At 42.8% G+C, this 23,557-nt stretch overlaps 1 protein-coding gene across 1 annotated transcript in view; it reads right to left on the minus strand.

Moving 5' to 3' along the window:
* Nucleotides 1–15,312: 15,312 nt before the first annotated feature.
* Nucleotides 15,313–23,557, minus strand: part of tafa1b (TAFA chemokine like family member 1b) — a gene marked incomplete at both ends in the record, with an annotated part of 241,217 nt that continues 232,972 nt past the window's right edge. The window contains 2 exons of the mRNA XM_080424375.1: nucleotides 15,313–15,339; nucleotides 18,482–18,606. Of these exons, the coding sequence (XP_080280501.1) occupies nucleotides 15,313–15,339; nucleotides 18,482–18,606 (152 nt within the window). The remainder of the gene's footprint in view (nucleotides 15,340–18,481; nucleotides 18,607–23,557) is intronic.

Raw genomic sequence — 23,557 nt, forward strand, 5'->3', positions numbered from 1 at the left:
CTCAAAGGTCTTCATGCCCTTTGATGTCAGAGCCACTGGCCTGTAGTCACGAGGTGCGACTTTTCTTAGGCACCGGGACAATGCAGGAAGATTGCCACAGTTGCGGCACCCTCCCCGTCTTCAGAGAGAGGCATATCGTTTGGATCGGTGGTTCTGGACAACCGCCTATCCAACCAACTTGACGCCGGTCATATAAATGTCCCTGGGATCAGCGGCGACCCACGTGCCAAGTTTGAAGTTGGTCGTTTGGACAATTCTCGAGATACGTTAACTATAGAAGGACGTATGTATGCACGTACAGAGTTTTTGTGCATTAATTGTAAGATTGTTTCATATACTCCTATCTATATCAATAGGAATGTGCTGCACCCCATTGTTCTATCTTTCAAATACATTATATGTGTAACAAAGGTTGCTTATTAAGGTTGTTCCTAAAAGTGTTCTGGGTGAAAATGTTGAATACCTTTTTGGGGATAGTGTTGATATTGTTAATAAGTAAATTAGAGTGCTCTAGATCAGTGTTTATCAACCCTGGCAAACGTCCCAATTGTGGGCCGGGGCTACTGCTGAGGTGTGCCGCGCCGTTTGAAGAAGGTTTGAAAAAAAATATATATATATATATTTTTTTTACAATAATAATAATCAGGCATAGAAACAGCCCCGAGGTGAAAAGGGTGACAACATGCTGTTTTTTTTCGGGTCAGGTGTCACACTATTGTCCTATTTGGATTCAAAACGGCTAGTGGAAGCTGAAAAGCTACAAGTTTGCATGTCTGAATAATGCAAAAACAGAAATATTTGTTTGCATTTGCTTTTTTTCTCCCCCATATATTTTCATAATAAAAAAGTGCGTATCGAAATAGTATCGAAGTTGTGTGCCCAATATCGTATCGTATCGTTTCATGAAATGAAAAAACACCCCTAGTGTGTGTGTATATATGTATACCGTATATATATATATATAATTATATATATATATATACCGTATATCTAGGTGTGCCCTGGGATCTTTTGGCTATGCCAGGTGTGCCTTGGCACAAAAAAGGTTGATAAACACTGCTCTAGATGGATGCAATCAGAAAATCGGAGCATTTCATATGTTTCTAATGCTTAAAAAACATAAAATAGACACCAAGTTTGCCAAAAGTGTCAAAAGTTAACGTTTTCATATAGCCGCCATCTTGGAAATATGCAAATTAGGGTTCAAGACACACCCAATCGTAATGATAAGCATTCCAATGTGTTTGCAATAGTCAAAAAACATGAAATAGACACCAAGTTTGTATTTGTAGCTCATCTGGTTCGAAAGTTACAGCCAAAACCGTTTTACATGGCGGCCATTTTGGATTTGGCCGCTATGGCGAGCCCAAAGGTCGCCCGCTCGGGCGCCCAAGCTAAATCATTAGCGCATGCCCTGGGCTACATCTGGGCCAAATTTGGTGCATTTAAGACTGATTAGCGCGAAAATATCCCTAAGGCCCGGGACTATTGCTGAAATATTGTCCATATAGGTGATTATGCTAATAAAAGCTAATTACGCTAATTCTGAAAATTGCTCAACATATGCAAGTTAGCATCCGGCAGTTTCCACATGCTGGGGACCCATACTCAACATTTCTAACATAAAACTTTGGTGTACTCAACATTTCCGGGTTCACAATGGGGCTCTATGGGCTGGCAAGTAGACTACAATCTTAATTACTTCCTGTAAACGAAAAAGGTGCTGCTTGATGACAATAGAGCAACTTTCATGAATGAATCTCATGAATCTCAGTCAAGATGACGTTCAGACGGTGTATTACTCATTGTAAACTTAATCAGCACACTAAAATATGTATCTGAAAACATTATAGGTTAGAAATAAGCAACTTGGTAACAAACATTCTGCACAGTGGCCAGCTCTCTCTCCCTTACAAACAATAACGCTGCGCATCATGTGAGTGAGGTTCTACCGTGCCCATAGCCTGAAGGGATGGAACCTTCTGATTGGTTGCAAGGCTGTTTCAGACTGAAACTTCAAAATAAAATGACAATGTCATTGCATTGGATCTTTAAGCCTGAAACCAAGCCACCCAGGCTCCTGGTGAATCATGACCATAAAACATTTGATTCTGTGTCAAAAAAATATTGAAATATTTTTTGTTGCGGTTTTCAAATTTGTTTTGACACAGAATCAAATGTTCTTTGTTCGAAAATATGCTTTTGATCAGTGGCACCACAACATGGCCGCCACTGCTATGTCCTATAGCTGCTTAATGGAGCAGTTACCCTGGGCTGGGCAATCTATGAATATTACATTGATATTGTGACGTGAGACTATAGATCGTCTGCGATTTTGTATTATTGTGTCATATATATTATTATGTCTTTTCCTGGCCTCATTTAATACTTAAAACAATTGTCAAAAATGACAGATCTGCAAGCTCAACGTGTCATGTTGTGAACCAGCCCCATTAAGTACCTCTCACTCCGCTATACAGCTCCGAGATGAGGTACTATGCCGAGGTCTCCCAGAATCCAAAAACTAATGGTAGATTCCAGAGCGTACAGATGTTTAAGGTTTGGTCCGGCACAAAATATTTTAGGTCAGGTACGAAACTACCCGTTTAAATCGCTTATTTAGTCAGCCTGTGGCCCTGTGTCCCATTGTAGCCGAACCGGGAGCAGTACTGACAGCGGACGTAGGGGGTATTCCGGGTTGAATGGGAAACATGGCCACAGGCTGACTAAATAAGCGATTTAAACGGGTAGTTTCGTCCCTGACCTAAAATATTTTGTGCCGGACCAAACCTTAAACATTTGTACGCTCTGGAATCTACCATTAGTTTTTGGTTACGATGTTGACAAAAGGGTCAACAGCGGAGCCTTTGCGGCCGTTCCACCGATTCTGGGAGACCTCGGCATAGTACCTCATCTCGGAGCTGTATAGCGGAGTGAGAGGTACTTAATGGGGCTAGTTGTGAACTTGTAGATCAGCTATTTTCACTATCCTACTATACTGTACATGCAATGCACAAAATCTCCATCTGTATGTACGTCTGTAATTCACGTATCTCGAGAACCGTCTGACCGACAACCCGAGGGAGTGCGGTGCCCGGCGTAGCTTAGACCACATATCTGACCCATACACCCATATGGGCATATATGGAGATCCGATTGTCCAGAGCCGCCGATCCGACTGTGCACATATACTGTATGGGCCTGACCAACTTCAAACTCGGTGTGCGTATCAGTGAGGACCCGAAGGTGTGCTGCGCCAAGTGGGAAGTTGGTCAGATCAGCGGATCTACAAAAATCTAGGCCAGTCTATACAAAAATAATAGGTTCTACCTATTATTTTTGTATAGACTGGCCTAGACTCCATATTTCGACATACCTGACACGGAACTCCATTTATGGGCATGCAACAGACAGACAATAGGTACAACGGGTATTGCAGAACCGGGTGGGGCATACATTTCCAACTTGGCATCGTTCTTGCATCTTTCAGTTTTTTGAAAATCTGATTGAAAATGTACATTATAGTCATAATACAATGTTATCATCACGATATCGCGGTGCTTGCAGTCATTGGTAAAATATATTGTGACTTGTGATTTTGTCCATACCACCCTCTGCCCCGAGTTAACCTCAGCTCTTATGTCAGGGCCCTAGCTTTTACTTGAGATACCCTTGGAAGTTGATATACTTGTAGCCTTAAGTTAAAGTTTTGCAACACAACATACGGCCGGCATCCTCCCATCGAGCCGTCCCCGTCTGTGTGTTTGCAGCAGGGAAGAATGTCCTTGCTGTCACACCGCTAGATTAGCTGTCCAGGTTGACGTGGGCATGGGCTGTCTCTCGGCTGTCTCTCGCCGGGAGGGCGGCGTGACTTGACGGATGTCTCTTTTTTTTTTCTCCCTGAGATCTCTCTCAAAAGTGCTGCAGAGGGGAGGGGGGGGGGGGGAGAAGCGAGAGCAAACCCTGCTATCTTATGTGTGCCATGTTCCGTTCTGCTCCGCCTAAACGTTGCAGCATGGACCTCCCTGCACAGCGTGACCCCCATCATGTCTGGATGGAGCGGCGGAGTATATGAAAGAGAATTAAAGAATTAAATTGAACCCATCTGTTCCAGTTCTACTAACTGAGCATATTTTTAAGCAAAACAGGAAAAACGAAAATCTACTTGAATAATATAAGAGGCAGAAAAAGGCAAGTGGGTTTTTAGGGATAATCTGCACGGTGTCTAGTGGGTGGACACACCTACTCACAAAATGTGGGTGCTCGCTCTGAAATGAATCATACAGCACACACCACATCATAAAGGAGACAAGGGACATTCATTCGCGGCAAACGCTGATGTGTGGATGCCATACACACACAGACACACACGCGCGTACACACCTACTTACTCATCTTGCTGTGCAGCCAGCGCAATAAGACTGCAGGACAGTGAATCCTATTAGATATGAGAAAACAAAGAAAGGCAACGGCTCATTGAGGAGGAGAAAACATACTCTGGTTCTGCATATTTCCAGCATGGATCTGGCAAGACTGCTGGGAGATTGATGCGTCTGTCATCTTCATACCTTCTGTGACTGCTCAGTGAGGCACGGGCGCCACAGATCCAGCCAAATTCCTAAATGATTAATGTACACTAGTGTGTCTGTGGGGAAGAAGATCTTACATCAAGTGCGGGAGAGAGGAGAGGAGTTGGGGGGGGGGGGGGGGGGGGTGTTGATGTTGAAAATAATCAGGGATTTTCCCTGGCACAATATTGGAAATCTTTGGTCTAATTGCATGAATGAATTGAATGTGCTATTTTGATAAATCCACTCCGGCGCCAGGGGAGTTGTGTAAATGAAAAATCACGGCATACCGCTCATGTGTGTGCATGTGTGTGTGCGTGCGTGTCTGCCCGCTAGTCATTTTCATACTCATCCTGCGCCGTTGCTGATTGCTTGTTTACTCAAGCGATAGCGGCATTCACAATGTTAACACATCATATAAATGGAACTTCGAACATCTTCCATCCACATATTACGATACATCAAGTAGTCTTAACGCGAGCATGCGTGAAAAACGCCAGGCATGATCGGTGCTAAAGAACGGGACACACTGTAAATATCAGTATAGAAAACCCTTTTTATTTCTCATAAGGCTGTACTGTATGTATGTAATGTACTTCTATCTACTGGGGTTTTTTTAACCTGTAGTTTTCTCCAATTGGACTAATACTTCCTTAATGTCACTCCGAATAAATCTACTGAATCTGGTGTGTTGAGATGATCGATCTACACCCAACAACAACGCCTCGGCACAGAGGCAAGTCCATGACACAGGTCTATAGAAAGCAACGTCAGAGAACGTGGTCGCTGTCTGGTTATGGTCGTAGGAGGTGGATGTCATTTCCGGTCAACACCGGGGGTAGTTGTTGATGCCGTTTTTTTTCCTTTTGTGAGGCCGTTCTGTTCTGTACAGTGTGGTCGTTTAGCTTCACAGAGACTACAAGCATTTTCTGGCTTAAACAAGGACATCGCTGAATGGAGTAAAGAGACCAATATGTTCATGAATCCAATGATGCTTTTTTTTCTTATTGCAAGCACACACTGCAGAGCTGTACTATACACAGTAAGACATGGATGGACAGCAGTAGTATATAAGGTCACCATTATGCTAATTAATGCTAACCAACACCATTAGCATGTTAGCATCTTAGCTTAGCATGTTAGCATGAATTAGCATTCTGGTGACCTTATATACTACTGACAGCCTCTGGATAGGTTTTCACTATAGGGCTGGGCAATATATCCATAATATATTGAAATCACGATGTGAGGCTAGATATCGTCTGGGAGTTTGCATATCGTAATATCGTGACATGGCATAAGTGTTGTCTTTTCCTGGTTACGATCACCGACTGTCATTTTGTACTTTTCAAAAGCTAGCGAGAATAGCTCATCTACAAGCATGCAACGGTCGCATTGCAATATTTTGTGAGCTTGTAGGTCTGCTATCTTGGCTATTTTAGAAAATGTTTGAAAAATTAAAAAATAAAATTTACATTATCGTCACAATATGATACCATCGTCACAATATCGTGATATTTGGTCAAAACTATCGTGATATTTAATTTTGTCCATATTGCCCAGCCCTGCTCTGTACTCTGCAATCATGGGGGCCATACACATTACTCCATCATGGGGTTCGGCCTCCGTGTAGAGTCCATGTTTAAGTGTTATAACAGAATCTTCAGCTCAATGACTCTGTCCTTATATGTTCTGTATTTATATATGTATATATACACAAGTATCTTACGTACAAAGAAAAGAAGCGCTCATGAATTTACACAGAGCATGCCGACAAATAAAAAGTTAAACCAGTCGAGGAGTCCAAGAGTGTCGCTTAACTCGGCGCCCGGCTGCTGAGGCTCGGGCCAGTGGGGCAAAGATCCAAACAGTTTACCGTAGCCGTACCGTACACCAAGCCCAGGCAGTCTCCTAATAGTCACAATGAAGCCAGCATTCCATAGTGGCGCTTCAAAGGGAGATGACTTCCACATAGATGGAGAGATGGGGAGGGAAAAACAAAACAACAACAATTGATATCCAGGTAATTTCCTGCCTTTGTGCGCCCAAATCTCATTGGATCCTCTGTTCAAGATCCATGTATTTGGAGCCGGCGCAGGACAAAATGCCTTCACGTGATGTTTTTATACAACCTTTAAATAACCCCCCCACTAAGCTGTCGTCAGTTGTGAAGGGGAGAGGAGGTAGGGAAGGGTGCGGGGAGGCTTGCTTGGGATATTGGCCGCGGTCGTCGAGGAAGAGTGAGTCCCCCAACACGGGGCTCCATTGATCCAAAAAAAAAATGGGGAGGATTAGTCCGGTTTCAAATCCTTGGCACCACGCGAGCAAAGCTGTTTTATCTGGGTGGATATCCTTCCCGCGCGGTCCCAGGTAATCCAGTCGGCGGGCCCGTCGATGTGATAGTTCTAGTCCGTTGGGCGGGAAGAAGGGAACGGGGTTTGGAAGAGAAGGAAGTGGCTGGCACGGCGCCCCTTGCGAGGGAGGGGTGGTGGGGGCGGGCGGGGGGGCTCTCTGTTAGGTCCTGGGATGAATCTGTAACACACAGAGGGGGGGGGGGAGAGAGGAGAGGGGGAGAAAACACACACATACACTTAGACGGAACAAAGGCATACAAGTGTTGCGAGGATTAAACCCCGAGGAATTCACGCCGTTCGTGAAAAAACAGCGTTTTTTTTTCAAAGACGGGGGAGTCTTTTGAACCACACAGAGGCTTTGTACAGACTCCCCGTTTTAGCGCCGCCGCTAAAAAAAAAACCATGCAGCTTAAGTGAGGAGAATCAACACAGAAACGGCGGCGTGTCTTGCATTTATACAAGGTATATGAGGACATAACACAATAAAAAACAACTTTTGCAACATAAAAACCCTGGTGTGTTTCCATGCTGTGGTACATGCTGTCACCGTGGCATATTTTTGGTTTTTTATATCTCACACTGGCTTTTTACCCATGACTGCCCTCTCCACTGCGCCCTCGCACACCAGCCAGCCAGCCAGCCAATCAGGACTGAGGATTTCCTCCAGCCCAGTAAAATGACTTTGGCTCTGCTAAATGGGATCGGAGCCCCCCCCGCTGTGGCGTCTGGAGTCTCTCCGTGACTCTGGTTCAGGGACTCGTATTCAGGCGCAGTTGCAGAAACCGGACGGTGTTTCAATGGTTCATTGTGCAACCTTGAGATGGCTATTGAGCGTCCTGGCTCTCTCTTGTGCTCGCAGTGAAACTGTGTATACGTGATGACTGCTACAGTTTGAATACTCTAGTTTTGGAGTGGTGTAAAGTAACTAAGTACATTTACTTAATTTTGAGGTATTTGTACTTCATTTGGGTATTTCCAATTTCCAATACTTGTACTTCTACTCCACTACATCTCGGAGGCAAATATTTAACTTTTACTCCACTACAATGATTTGAAAACTTTAGTTACTAGTTACTTTGCATACATAGATTATTATAAAACATACATTAACCACTTTAGCCCTATTTTATACCTAGGCTATTTGAAAATAGCCGATCTACAAGCTCACAACCTTGTGAGCTTGTAGATCTGCTATTTTCAAATATTTTAGTACTTTTGGTACTTTAAGTATATTTTGATGCCAATACTTTTGTACTTTTACTCAAGTACATTGTTAATGCTGGACTTAACGCTGGAGTATTTCTATATTGCAGTATTGGTACTTTTACTTAAGTAAAGCATTTGAGTACTTTTTCCACCACTGAGTTTTGGGCCCTCTGGTATTGAGGCATCAACATGTAATCGCTTTCAAGGACAACCACATATTGAAGAATACTTAAAGACTGTTGCACACGGTCTAAAAGGAAGTTCACTTACTGCATAAATCACTACAACCTGTTCCAGCAATCCATTTATAAATCTTTTACAAGTACTGCAGCTGTTCCTCACTCTTTTAGTCTTTATGATTATGAAATGAAAGGTTTGCTGCTGTAAGTAAAGGATAACCTGGGGCCTCTGCCACGCTTTGGAGTTAATTAGAAAACATAATGTTTGCATACTGTGTGTGGGTGTGGGTGTGGGTGTGGGGGTGTGTGTGCCTGTGTGCCTGCGAGCAGTGGTGTAAAGTAACTAAGTACATTTACTCAAGTACTGTACTTAAGTACAATTTTGAGGTATTTCCAATGTATTTCCAATGTTCAGTACTTTTACTTCTACTCCACTACATCTCAGAGGCAAATATTGTTCTTTTACTCCACTACAATTATTTTGCAGATATACATTATTATATTATAAAACATACATTAACCACTTTAGCCCTGTTTTATATATAGGCTATTTTAAAATAGCTGATCTACAAGCTCACAACGTGTCGCATCGCGACGCGTTGTGAGCTTCATGTAGACCTGCTATTTGCAAACAGTTTAGTACTTTTACTTTTGGTACTTTAAGTACATTTTGATGCCAATACTTTTGTACTTTTACTCGAGTAACATTTTGAACACAGGCCTTATACTTGTAACAGAGTATTTCTACATTTCAGTATTGACACTTTTACTTAAGTATATAATGCGAGTACTTTTCCCACCACTGCCTGCGAGTGAGACTTGGAGTGGGGCATGGACCCTCAATAGGAGGCTATCAGAGCTCCAATCTACTGCACACTCTAGCAAGACGGCAAAGTCATGGCGAAAGGGATCGATAGTAGAGAAACGGGATTGTATCTGATCTTTCTTATTGGTCACTAGTTGATCACCTATACGGTAGTGAAAATAGCTGGCACAATGTGCCTTATGAGCTATTTTCACTATTATGTTTTGGGGATTTTTTTTTTTTTACATTAGTTTAAAGGATCTACACCATGCATTTAAAAAAAATATTTAATATTTAATATCATATTGTTTATGTCCCTCAAACGTTTTTCAAAAAGGTTAGAGCCTAAATCAAGCCTCAGCTATATTCATTCCAACTAACTTCTCTCTGGCTTATAAAGCACTTTCACCTGCAATACCACATTGTCCTGTTTGGCACGGGGCGCTATTGAGCCAGTTTGTATGCATGTTATCTCCTGGTTCTGTGTGGAAAAAGTAAAACAAAATAGAATAAATAAATAAATAAAAACATTTAAAAATATATATATATATTATGTTGGAACTGAAAAACGGGAGGGATTGTATCGCTTGTGACGTCACGTGCGGGGGCAAATCAGTTTGGCCTGTTTTGAGACCAATTTACATGAAACCCCAGATATGCTGTGAAAGCCTGAGTGTTCAAACTGGGGTATTTCTGGGTATAGAAGAGAGGTAGGGGAGACCAAAAACACACAAAAAAGAAGGAAAAATAAAAATTCATGGTGTAGCCCCTTTAAATGTATTGAAATCTTTTGAAATGTACGGACATCTTCTGAAAATGTTCACTTATAACGACAGGCCCCAAAAAAAACGCCAGGGATATAATGTCGTTTATTTAACAGCGTGTAGCTCACATCGACATTAGTACGGGAGGCTCTCAGGCGTGATGTATTGAAGACTGCTCAAGCGCCTGCGGTCAGCCAAGCGCTTACCTGGAGTGTGTGCAATAAATTGTTACCCGTACGGGAAAAAAAACACACGGTACTTCCTCGCGTGTGGACAGAGTTACGGAGCTGACAGAATTACTCAGCACTTGGCATGATGTAATGTGTGTCTCAACAAGCACCCATGAGGAAACGCTTGACAGTACTGACTTTATTCCCCGTTGTAAACTGCGCCGTGCTCGTTCAAATAGTTGTTCTACAGTGTGTTCCCTAAATAACCTTAGAATAGCGTGTCGTTTTCTCCTTTTCTCCTGTCAACGCAGTCTCTCTCTCCCCCCCTCCCTTTCTCCTTCTGCACAAAACTGCGTCCACTCTTTGTAAACTGTGTGTGTGTGGGCGTGTGCATGTGTGTGCCCACGTGCGAGCAGTGGTGTAAAGTAACTAAGTACATTTACTCAAGTACTGTACTTAAGTACAATTTTGAGGTACTTTTACTTTAATGGAGTATTTCCAATGTTCAATACTTTTACTTCTACTCCACTACATCTCAGAGGCAAATATTGTACTTTTACTCCACTACAATTATTTGAAAACTTTAGTTAATAGTTACTTTGCAGATATAAATTATTATATGATAAAACGTACATTAACCACTTTAGCCCTATTTTATACCTGGGCTATTTGAAAATAGCCGATCTACAAGCTCACAACGCGTCGCATCGCGACACGTTGTGAGCTTGTAGATCTGCCATTTTCAAACATTTTAGTACTTTTACTTTTGGTACTTTAAGTACATTTTGATGCCAATACTTTTGTACTTTTACTCAAGTAACTCTTTGTAAACTGGGTAATCCACCGGACTCGTCTGCTATAGCATTTGCATCTGTATCATAGTACTGTAACGGCGACCTATCAAAAAAGACCCCGGTCTGTTTTTGTTCTGGCAGAGAGTCACCTCCCTGCCAGAACGAGAGCAATAAAAAGAAAAAAGGGGTTGCCGTTACGGCTCACTTTCCCCCGGACACAATCCACCAGAGGTTTGTTAGCGGGAGCGGAGGGAGCTGTATGCAAATGCTGTTATTTCAAAACCACATGCGTATGTATGGATGTGTGTTGGAAGTGGTGTGCGCGTGTGTGCGTGTGTGTGTGTGTGTGTGTGTGAGAGAGAGAGAGAGAGAGAGAGAGAGAGAGAATAAGAGACAGAGAGAGAGAGAGAAACTGTCCTCTGCTCTCGTTTGTCCTACACGTCTCTTTAAATGAATGGCGCAGCCAGGTAGCACTGGATTGCTAAAGGATTTCCTGCCTATCCCCTTCTTTGCTCGGCAACTAAGCCGTCTGCATCCTAATTCGTTGGCTGCATTAAACCGCAATTTACTTGGTGCCTCAGTTAGTAAAAGGAGCCAAGGACAATTTCTTTAGTGGAGGAATTTTAAAGCAAACACTGCCAACTCTCTACCCCCCCCCCCCACTCTCTCTCTCCCTGGTTTCATGTTGGAACAAATCAAATCAATTGAAGGAATGACCCTCTAAAAACAGAAGACTCTAGACGACAGGATTACATCAAGATCCATTTAATGTAACATTGACAATATAGAAAGAGAGAGGAGAAAAAAACAGGTATAAATTAATCAGAATCACTTGAAATAAACCTCTCCGCCGTACGCTGGTATTACAATGTCATAAGTAGGACAATCTGGATTATTGTCATTAGTCCTGACTGCTTTCATTATTACAACTGACTTTGTGCATTTTCTGAAGCTCCTCGGCTATTTGTCTCATAATAACCAAACGGGCTCGATTGATACTCTGTGGCGTGCGGTGTTGCGGAAATAGCAGATCTAGCGCCGGCCGCGCAACTAAGTATAAATCAGGGCTTCACAAGTCGCCCGTCACAATCGCATTGCGATGTGTCTTTCATGGCAAAATTACACCAGACATAAGGTGGAGGCAATTGTCTCGCTAAACAGGAATAGACAGGGGGAGCAGATGATCTCCTGATGATGCCATATTGGATGTGGCACGGCCGCTTGGGAAGTTCATTCTTGATCGACCGCAGTATGATTCTCCTGATTCAACAAATTAGACAGAGATGCATTTGCTGGCAGGTCACTTTTTGCTCTGAAACAGAGCTCACAGATGGGCTTACATCCCACGCTAGAGTGTGTGATTTGCTCGAAAAGATGCACTCATGCTCCTATACTAATAAGGGACATGTCGCTCAATGAGCCACCGAAATAAATAGTATCCGACTAGTGACGATACTGGAAAACCGGACTGTTCCGACGGAGCTTCTCCGCAGGGGGTCCTGTATAGTCCGAGCAATTAGATGTTCGCCAAAGTGCTGGACTTCATTAAATAGGGGACCTCTCTATAAAACGAACTCCTGCGCAACGCTACGTGCGGCGCAGAAATGCCTCGGAATGCCCACAGCCAGTTTACTGAGACGTACTGTTATGATGAGGATGATGACCTGATGATGATTTTGTATGGCATTTATTATTATTTCCCTACTGAAGCCTGAAGTATTTGACACACTAGGTAATATAGTTCTCTTTTCACTAACAAAAAAGGGAGCAGATTTAACCCATTTAGACCAGGAAAGAATCTGTGTCTTTTTTAGATTTCTTTGGGCTATTCAAAAATAGCAGAAATACAAGCTGAGCTTGTAGATCTGCTATTTATTTTTTTAATCGTGAAAATGTTTGCAAATCTTTGAATATATATATATATATATATATATAAAATCTTTGCTTCTGGGGGTCCCTGGAACAACATATTTTGAGATGGGGGTCCGCGGCCAAATACATATAATTTTGGGGGTCCTTGACACGAAAATGTTTGAGAACCACTGATATAGAAACATACGTTTTTTAAAAGAAAAACTGTTAGAGATTTAGAAGACATTTTGTAGAATCCCCAGAATCAATCGCTTTAAAAAGTGTATATATATATTCAAAAGATTTGCACAAACTTTCACGATTTAAAAAGAAAACCGCAGATCTACAAGCTCGTAGCGCGGCACTCGGTGCCGCGCTATGAGCTTGTAGATCTGCTATTTTTTGAATAGCCAAAGAACACGAAAAATGACACAAATGACGCTTTCCCGGTCTTAAAGGGTTAAAAGGGGTCTCTCTACCGTATGTGTCACTCTACCTCTCTCTGTCTGTCTTTGTCTGTCTTTGTCTGTCTGTCTCTCTGTCTCTCTGTCTCTCTGTCTGTCTGTCTGTCTGTCTGTCTGTCTCGCTCTCTCGCTCTCTCTCTCTCTCTCTCTCTCTGTCAAGGTGTGTAATTGTTTGGCGCAGAAGAGGCATTGATCTATTTAGCCAGTGGAGCGGGGTAATGTGTAGATCTGTATTTTTGGATGGTGTGGGGCCCCGGCCTCGCTCTCACTGTGACTCTCTCCCCCATACAAAAGGGCCTGCCTTTTTGTCTGCCAGCTACAGAACAGGGCTCCCTCTCTGAAAGACATAAAGGAAGACAAGAAGAGGGAGAGAGAGAACACGGCCGTCAAGCACTGCCTTTGCCTGCATCTCACTTTCATGCCAACATTTCTATGCTAGATGACACGAGTACATGTTGTTGGTGTTCCTGTGTGTGTGTGTGTGTGTGTGTGCGCGTGCGCGGAAATAGAGTGTCACTGATTTTCTCTGCTTTTCAGAGCAAAGGGGGAACCTTACGGGTGAAATTTCAATATTGGAAGAAGGAATCAGAAACGACAATGAAACAATTGTTACGCTGTGAGTTCTTAGTGGCTTGTTTGTGACACGGTCGAACGCAAATGAGGCCATTTTGGACCGAAAGCCGAAGCTGAATGAGGGGACGCTCATTTAAAAAGAGAAGAGCAGAACATAAAAGGCCTTTCATGTGCTGTGTAGTCTGTGCTCTGTGCTCGCCACTGATAGCTGTGCCCAAACTAAGACCCTCGCAGGGGGATCCCGGACATCGAGGGGTCTCCGATATACGAGGCCACACAATGAGTGGGAGGAGGAGGCATGCATGCCCAGGGGTCTCCAAACAACACACACACACACACACACACGTACACACACACAGGAGCACTGAGTGTGTCACAGATTAGTAGTGCATAATGGGATTGGCAGACTGGTACAAGGCGCTGTAATCAAACCCGCACACAGTGACTGATAGCGAAAAAACAGGACATGGAACAAAGGACGCCGTGAAAGGGAGACGAGAACTGATCCCGTCATTACACCCTGATCTGAGACGGCGTATGTTCTGCTCAGGGCTGGACCTGGCTTGCTGTGTGTGTGTGTGTGTGTGTGTGTGCGCGTGTGCGTGCGCGTGTGCGTGCGCTAGTTAGCTAGCTAGTTAGTTATGCATGCTAGTCTGTCTATACAGCAGTGGTGTAAAGTAACTAAGTACATTTACTCAAGTACAGTACTTTAAGTGCAATTTTGAGGTACTTTTACTTTACTGGACTATTTCCAATTACTTTTACTTCTACTCCACTACATCTCGGATGAAAATGTCTTTTACTCCATGACAATTATTTGAAAACTTTAGTTACAGTTATTTTGCAGATATAAATGATTACATTATAAAACACACATTAACCACTTTAGCCCTATTTTATACCGAGGCTATTTGAAAATAGCCGATCTACAAGCTCACAACGTGTCGCATCGTGACGCGTTGTGAGCCTGTAGATCTGCTATTTTCAAACATTTTAATACTTTTACTTTTGGTACTTTAAGTACACCAATACTTTTGTACGTTTACTCAAGTAAACTTTGAACTCCGGACTTTTACTTGTACTTCCACATTGCAGTATCGATACTTTTACTTAAGTAAAACATTTGAGTACTTTTTCCACCACTGCTATAGCCTACAGTGACTACCATATTTTCTCGACTCCGTTTTACACAGAATTGCGTCAAAACCCTTGTGTTGCCGGCAATGCAATTTTTTTTCCCCCTTCCTTGTGAGGGCAGCGGCGACTTTGTTATGCATTTGTGTCACGCCTGCCTAATCATGCACAACAAGCATGTAAACACACCACCATGATTGTTTGGTTTTCTGGCTGGGAGTAGTATTTGGGTTAAATGAAGAACGTGAGTCGCTCTCATTCCTACGGCTCAACAACTGAAGTGCACTACACACACAATGGCGTGAAAAAGAGAGGGGGGGGGGGAGAAAAAAAAAAGGAAAAGAAAACAAAGAACGGCTTGAGAGAGAGAGAGAAGACTAACCTTTACAGAAGCAAGAATGCAGCTCAATTTTCTGTTGAAGCGCATCCTCTGCATTTTGCTTCCGGAAGCTAAAAGGGGGAGTATGGCTGGGTGTTCTGCAAAGAGAGAGGGGTCAAGAGAAAAAAGGACACGTGTATATTGGGTACGTCGTACGCAGTAAAATCGAGAGTGTTTCGTGTAAACCCCTGAGAGTGAACGAAAATGGAACCAAATTGGACCTCTTCACCCATTAAGACCTGGAACGCATCTATGTCACTTTTTCATTTGAGCTAAAAAAGCATTATTTTACACTTTGGGCTATTCAAAAATAGCAGATATACAAGCTCATAGCGCGGCACCGAGTGCCGCACTACGAGCTTGTAGATCTGATATTTTTGAAAAATCGTGAAAATTTGTGCAAATATTTGAATATATATTGTTTAAAGCGAACATTTTTAACTCTATTCTTTGCTTCTGGGGGGTCCCTGGAACAAAATATTTTGAGATGGGGGTCGGTGGCCAAATACATATAATTTTGGGGGTCCTTGGCATGAAAAAGTTTGAGAACCACTGACATAGAAACATACGTTTTTCAAAAATAAAGTAAGAATCGGCTTCAGGTCTTAATGGGTTAAGTGTCCACTTGGTTCCATTTGTACACTCTTGAGTTAAACGAACACTCGGGATTTTACGGTGTAGAAAAGCAGCTCTATGCCTATTGGCTGTCTCCTTTATTAGCGTGCTGATAAAATCCACTTTAGGGCTATAGGGCTTAATTTCTTTCCATTTTCTATTCTGGTATCTGCTGTCTAAACTACTGTAGTACATCTCTGGAGAATATAAGGGAAATCAATGGGCTTATATCAATACAATCTAGCCATTTTAAGCTGAATTTTTTTCCAACTGTGCAAAGGAATGCATGTCGAATCAGAGATGCAATTCTTTGTCAAGCGAGTGATGTGCCTTACCTTGACAGGCTGGTAAAAATAAATAAATAAAGAAGACCTTTCAGCCAAACTTCTTCCCCCCACAATTGAAAGCCTGGGGTGAGGTAGTGGTGGGATTCGGGGGGAATGGGCTTTTATATCTATATAAGCAGGCGGAACAACCTTGGGAAGCCCCATGTGGTCTAACCTTCACCGGCTGCCGTCCCCACCACCCTTCTCTTTTTTTTTCTCCCCCTGCCGACACATTAGTCTCTGCTTCTATTCAAAGTCATGGCCACCAAGCGCTGAGAGAATGCAGGCGGAGTGCGGAGTGCGGAGAGGGGGCGGGGCCGGGCACCGTCGGTCGCAGTGTGAAGGGGGTGAGGTGGGGGGGGGGGGACTCGATCGAATGAATACAAATTGGGTGATCAACCTGTCATGGAGTGCTGGACTGCTGACTTCGGGGACTTAACTCCCTCCATGATTTGCATAGGCCCTCGTTCAGTGTCTCCCTCACAGGGTGGGAGGGAGGAAAAAAAAGAAGCGATGCGGTTGTTAACTTAATCTTTGTGAGGATCGTGACCCGAGGCAAGCAGAGACTACCCGGCCGCGTTTATCGCTTGGGTTTATTTGCGTTGTTTTCTAGAGGGCGCTCCGGAAAGGTCGCTCGCAAAGCGCGGACGGGAATCCATCTCTCACTTAACGAGAGCGCAGCCCATATGTTGCGCGTGTGTCTTCTATACACCGCGGGGCTTTGTGCGCAACCTTTTTTTTTCACACACAGGTGTTAAAGCGTGCGTGCTTTTTGATTTCGACTGGCAGACGACGACTCTCAGGTTAAATGTGCAGCAGGCAGGGGAGCTGTGCTAAACCATTAGTCAGTCCGTATCAAAGCAGCAAAATGTGGCTTCTTCCTCTGCCACTGACTTCCTCTTATAAGTAAAAGAAGAGAGGTTGATTCGTAGCACAGGGAAACCTGCCTGTTACTTCAGGTGCACGCTCTGTGAAGGTGGTGTGCATTTGTGTGTCTGTGTGTGTGTGTGTGTGTATGTGTGCGTGCATATGCCTTGCATGTGTTTGTCTAGTATAGGTATGTGCATGCATACACTGGGTTCGATTTAAAGTAAGGAAAAAAAAGGGGGGGAGGCAATTTCTTAACCACAAACCCTACTGTATACATTTCATCATACAACAGGTAGCGATAGTAGCACATATACAAGCTAACGATGCATTGCAATCTTGTAGATCTGCTATCTTTGCAATAAAAAAGGACGATTTTTGAAAATTTAGGACACCAGCGTTGACTCAATCGGTGCCAATGACGTGTTTGACGTGTTTTTAATTAATACATTATCCGAAGATTTACTGCTCCATTGACTTGCTGGTTAAAGTATTTGGGAAAAATCCTGTATCTCGGCTCCTGTGTTTTACTACGTATTTCTGTCGAGACATGCTATTTTCAACGGCGTTTAACAAGCGAACGTGATTAGCAACCATCAGGGGATCGATCATACTGGAGATAAATATTCTGTGACTACTTGAAAAATCGCTGTCACGATGAGCAATACATCTTTTTATTTACTTGGCACTGAATTAGTTAATATGGTCAACATACAAGTTGAAATCAAAGTACAATTGTGATATCATCAAACATAAATATGATATCATAAAACATATCAGACAGTCCCAAAAGGAAATGCATGTATTTATTTCAGTCTGACCAGAAGAAGAGATAAAACGGAACCCTGCACTGGCGATAAAAATCAACGACCAGAGGGGGGGGGGGATATCAAAAGCAGGGCCGTGGATTAACCTCCCTCCCCGCCCCCCTTGAAATCGAACCCTGTGCATTAGGCCTGTCCCCGACTAAGGATTTCTATAGTCGAATCTGATTTGCCAATAGTTGCTAATAGTCGACTAATGCACTAATTTTTTTTGGAATGATTCGACTGAGATTGGCAGTGGAATCAGTCTGATTCGACTGCCAATCTCTCAGTCGAATCATGCAAAAAAGATGTTATGCAATAGAGGAACATTCCATTTGGGCTGTACGGGTGCTTAATCTCTGATTTAACATATACTTGCTTGGTTTCTCCCAATAAATCACGATGTATGTCCTATTTTTGGCAAACTATTAGTTAATTAATATAACAAACTAGTTCAATCTCTAAGTCGAATAGTTAAAAACAAAAAAAAAGAAAAGCATTCGACTCAGACAGCCCTCGACTGAATAGACGACTATTCGAATAATCGAGGTCAGGCCTATACTGTGCATAGATGTGTGCTCACGTCGAAGGTGTGTTTGTGTGTGGCGCGGATGTTGAGTTCTCACCCTGGTGGTTTTGATCTTGTTCCCAGAGGAGCACATCCATCCGGAGTTGTCGGGCAGAGTCTTACACTCCTCTCCCTCCAGACACGGTTCCATCTCACACCACCACTTCCCAATCACAATGGACGCTGTGGGGAGAGAGGAGAGATGGAGGGGAGGTTATAGATTACCTGACCTTACATAACGCACGCACGCACGCTCAAAGGCGAGGATGCCTGCACATATTGTACAAACCAACAACAGTGGTGGAAAAAGTACTCTAATTGTTTGCTTAAGTAAAAGTATCAATACTGCAATGTTAGAAGTACTCTGTTACAAGTAAAGGTTCCGGAATTCAAAATTTACTTGTGTAAAAGTACAAAAGTATTGGTATCAAAATATACTTAAAGTATCAAAAGTAAAAGTACAAAAATGTTTGAAAATAGCCGATCTACAAGCTCACAACGCGTCGCGTTGTGAGCTTGTAGATCGGCTATTTTCAAATAGTCTAAGTATAAACTAGGGCTAAAGTGGTTAATGTATGTTTTATAATGTTTTATATCTGCAAAGTAAGTAACTAAAGTTTTCAAATAATTGTAGTGGAGTAAAATACAATATTTGCCTCTGAGATGTAGCGGAGTAAAAGTATAGACAATTGGAAATACTCTAGTAAAGTAAAAAATACCTCAACGTTGTACTTAAGTACAGTACTTGAGTACATGTACTTAGTTTGGACACAGACTCACCACCTAGCTACTGTATGTGGTGTTAACGTGCACAGACATACAGACATGAGCGTTGAAAAGAATCGTCATCCTAGACATAAATTGATGTGTGGATTGAAGTCTCCCCGACTGCATTAGCCGATGAGAGCGAGCTGACCTGGAAGCATCAAATACGTCACTAAATGATTCCCTGTGTAACAAAGTGGTTCACTACCTCAGCCTGATGGCATGAAAGCCTAATATCTCACCCGTGCGATAGGGATATCCCTTTGGCTTATTGGTTAAGATGTTGGCTTTCCGCGCCTAACACCCGGGTTCGAATCCCGGGTGTTACAATGGTGCCGTGACCCGGATCGGGTTTCCCCATGGGAGGAGGTCAACAGGGGGGTGAGTGTAACAGAGTGTTTCACTACCTCAGTCTGATGGCATCAAAGTCTAATATCTCGCCCGAGCGATAGGGATATCCCTTTGGCTTTGTGGTTAAGATGTTGGCTTTCCTCGTGGGAGACGAAGTCAGCTTATTTCCTCCTTATCAGGAATTTGTTTATCTTAAAACACGTCAGCTGATCGGGTAGAGTCCATCTTTCACATGATCATTCACCTTATGCATTTAAAACAATGATTCAATATTTTGATATCTGATATTTGATAAAATGAATATCAGATATCTAAATATTGAATCAAGCAAATCAAAAAGCGTCTGGGGTTTACACAAAAGTCTAAGTAGACGTCAAAATGACCAGAGGTGTTTTTAAAGTGAAATGCTCTTAAGATGAATCCCCTCGATTCTTCTGAATCAAATCCAAATAAAACTAAATCAACCACATCAATCAAGTCGAAGCAATCCTTGTTTTTTTAAATGAAACCGAGCTGTTTCTTCTCTGTCTGTGAACTGAGGCGTCGCTATGGAGATACATATTTCTTATGAAATATAAAAGCGTAGTTGTGCGTTGACATAATGTGTTCCAGCATGATGAATGTAGAAGTGAAGGATTGCAAACATGATGTTTGGGTGAGTGAAATTTGGCGCCTTTTGTTTTCATTATAGGCTTATATATACAGTATCTGACTTCAGTAGACGAGAGGAATATTATTTGTTTTGCTCTGAAGTCACGTTTGATCATGAAAGCTCTGTGAGATCTCAAGTCCCTGGATCTAATCCACTCTAAAATGGTTTAGTATAAATGGCCAAGTGTTCGCGGTCCTGCGTCGTCTGGTGTTTGTGTTGTTACGAAAAATCTGTTAAATCTCTCATTTTATCTGTGGTCTCCCGCATTTAATTTTTTTTTTCATATTTGAGAATCGTCTAGTGTGCAGCCAGCATAATAGACACCCAGCCATGTCACTGTAATAAACCCGCCAATCTTTTCCGTTTCAGAACCCGGCACGTTGCTTTTAACAAATATTGTACAAACAGAGATTAATCATTACTCTGTTTTGATAGAGCCAGCATCGCATCGCAGGGGGAGTAATCTCATTTTTTAATCAAAACTAATTGCCTCCCATTAATGAGCTGAGTAAATTCTTCCTTCAGCCATTCCACAAAAACAAACTCGTTCTCATCTTCTCGTCTGCCCATCCTCCGTCTAACCGTTTCTGTATAGCCGATATGTGCGGGTGCTTTGTATGTGTGTGTTCATGTGTAACGTGCGTGTGCATAACAACAAAAAAAAAACACCGTACAACTCAACCAAAACCATCACCAGTGACAATTTCTACAGTAAATACCATTTTATTATTAATCGAACAGACACACATTGTATGTTAGTCATTAACCCATTAAGACCTGGAACGCATCTGTGTCTTTTTTTTTTACATTTGAGCTAAAAAGCATTATTTGACACTTTGGCTATTCAAAAATAGCAGATATACAAGCTCGTAGCGAGCTTGTAGATCTGCTATTTTAGAAAATGTGTGTAAATCTTTGAATATATATATATATATATATATATATGTTACAGGTAAATTGGCATTCCAGGTAAATTGGCATTCCAGGTAAATTGGAACGCTTGTTTTCACCGCCCCCCCCCAGGCAATTCTGTAGAACCAACGCTAGAGGGCAATGAATGCACACTGAATCCACACTGAATCCACATGCATGCACACGCATGTGTGCGCACGCGTGTGCGTGTGTGCATGCGCACACATGCACACACACACATGTGTGTCGTCGTGGACACTGGATAGTAACCATAGACTGTAACCATGAAAAGATCTATTCTCCCCCTATCGGTTCACAACTAGGACGGCGCTGATTCGACTAGCAGAGCATCGGCCGGTCGGCGCGGGCACTCGCGCCTGGAGGCGTTCGGGCGCGTCTCCTCGGCCTCAACCTCTGCTGAGTCGGCGCGCCTCCGTCATGGACAATAACTATTATCACGTGTGCGTGTGAACGCGTGTTCAGCGTTCCCTAGCGTAGCTTCCTGGTTGCTATGTGGGGGGGAACAACAAAAGCCAGGTCGGCCTCGCATCAAAGCCCCGCCTCGCGCCGCCTCCTCCTCCTCGCGCCGCATCGTATCAAAGCCCTGCTTCGCGCCTCCTCCTCCTCCTCCTCGCGCCGCCTCGTATCAAAGCCCCGCCTCGCGCCTCCTCCTCCTCCTCGCGAGCCTCGCGTAAAAAACCCTGTCTCGAAAAGCCCCGCCTCACAGCCCCGCCCCGCGCCTAAAAAACAAGCGCTCCCCTTCCAATTTCCCTGGAATGCCTGTGACATATATATTCTAAGCTAACATTTTTAACTCAAATCTTTGCTTCTGGGGAGTCCCTGGAACAACATATTTTGAGATGGGGGTCTGCGGCCAAATATTATTTTGGGGGTGACATGAAAAAGTTTGAGCACCACTGATATAGAAACATACGTTTTTAGAATATTGTTGGGATTTAGAAGACATTTTGTAGAATCTTAAAGGGTTAAGAGAATCCCAAAACGAGGAGATTGGTTTCTCTTTTGTTCTACAGTATTACCTCGCATTTATTATAATCTGTCAAATTTGTCAAACGAGGAAACGGATCAAATGTCTTATGTGATAACCAACTATGAGGTTACAACATATAATTCATAATTCATTGCAATATATATTTTTTGCATTGAATGAATGAATTCTGTTCTTGGATAAAAGGGTTTGTTGTTGGATAGGTGTTTTTTTTTGTTGAAAACTCCAAACACAACCGGATTTATTTTTTTCTTGAAAGAGAATCCACATTTCCTCTTCCCCTGAGCTTTGAGGAAGTAGAAATGGATTGCTGTGGATCCTTTACCTATAGCCTCGACCCCCGGGCTCCCCTATGGCTGTTTACCACGGATGCTAATTGCCCCGCATGACCGGCAAACCAATCCCCTCTCGCGCAGCTCTACTGCCACGGGGTAAATATCCATCCCATCTCCGCTTGCCCATCGTGGCTGTCGGCAGTGGTGGAAAGTAACTAAGTACATTTATTCAAGTACTGTACTTAAGTACAATGTTTTGAGGTACTCTTACTTTACTGGAGTATTTCCAATTGTCTATACTTTTACTTTTACTCCACTACATCTCGGAGGCAAATATTGTACTTTTACTCCACCGCAATTATTTGAAAACTTTAGTTACTAGTTATACTTTGCTGATATCAATTATTACATTATAAAACATACATTAACCTCTTTAGCCCTATTTTATACCTACAGTAAGCTATTTGAAAATATCCGATCTACGAGCTCGTAGATCTGCTATTTTCAAACATTTTAGTACTTTTACTTTTGGTACTTTTGATTTGCACACATTTTCACGATTTAAAAAAAATAGCAGGTATACAATCTCATAGCGCGGCACTCGGTGCCGCGCTATGAGCTGGTAGATCCGCTATTTTTGAATAGCCCAAAGACATCTAAAATGACAGAGATGCGTTCCCGGATTGAATGGCTTAATATACATCGCCTGCAATTGGTTCAAAATGCGTCAGCTAGGCTCATTCACTGGTACCAGGAGATTTGAGCACATAACTCCTGTTTTAGCTGCACTTCACTGGCAGCCAGTCGACCTTCAGGATTGATTGAAAGATTCTACTGCTAACTTTTAAAGCTCTTAATGGTCTAGCTCCTAGCTATATATGTGATATGGTAGAACCCTATGTGCCAGTGCGTACCCTTAGATCATCTGGTCAGGGTCTACTGGAGATTCATAAGGCTAGTTTGGTGACCAAAGAAGATGGGGCCTTTGCCATAAAAAGGCCCCCAGACTCTGAAACGGCCTACCAGAGGAACTCGGGTTAACCGGATCATTAACCAGTTTTAAATCCCTCTTAAAAAACCCATTTCTACAGAATGGCCTTTTTAACTCCTTGAGATAAATCTAGTTCGTTATTGCTCTGTAAACTTAAAATCGTTGCTGTCCGGCATTGA

Source organism: Gymnoscopelus braueri, assembly GCF_963280865.1.
Source record: "Gymnoscopelus braueri genome assembly, chromosome: 3".
Taxonomy (NCBI): domain Eukaryota; kingdom Metazoa; phylum Chordata; class Actinopteri; order Myctophiformes; family Myctophidae; genus Gymnoscopelus; species Gymnoscopelus braueri.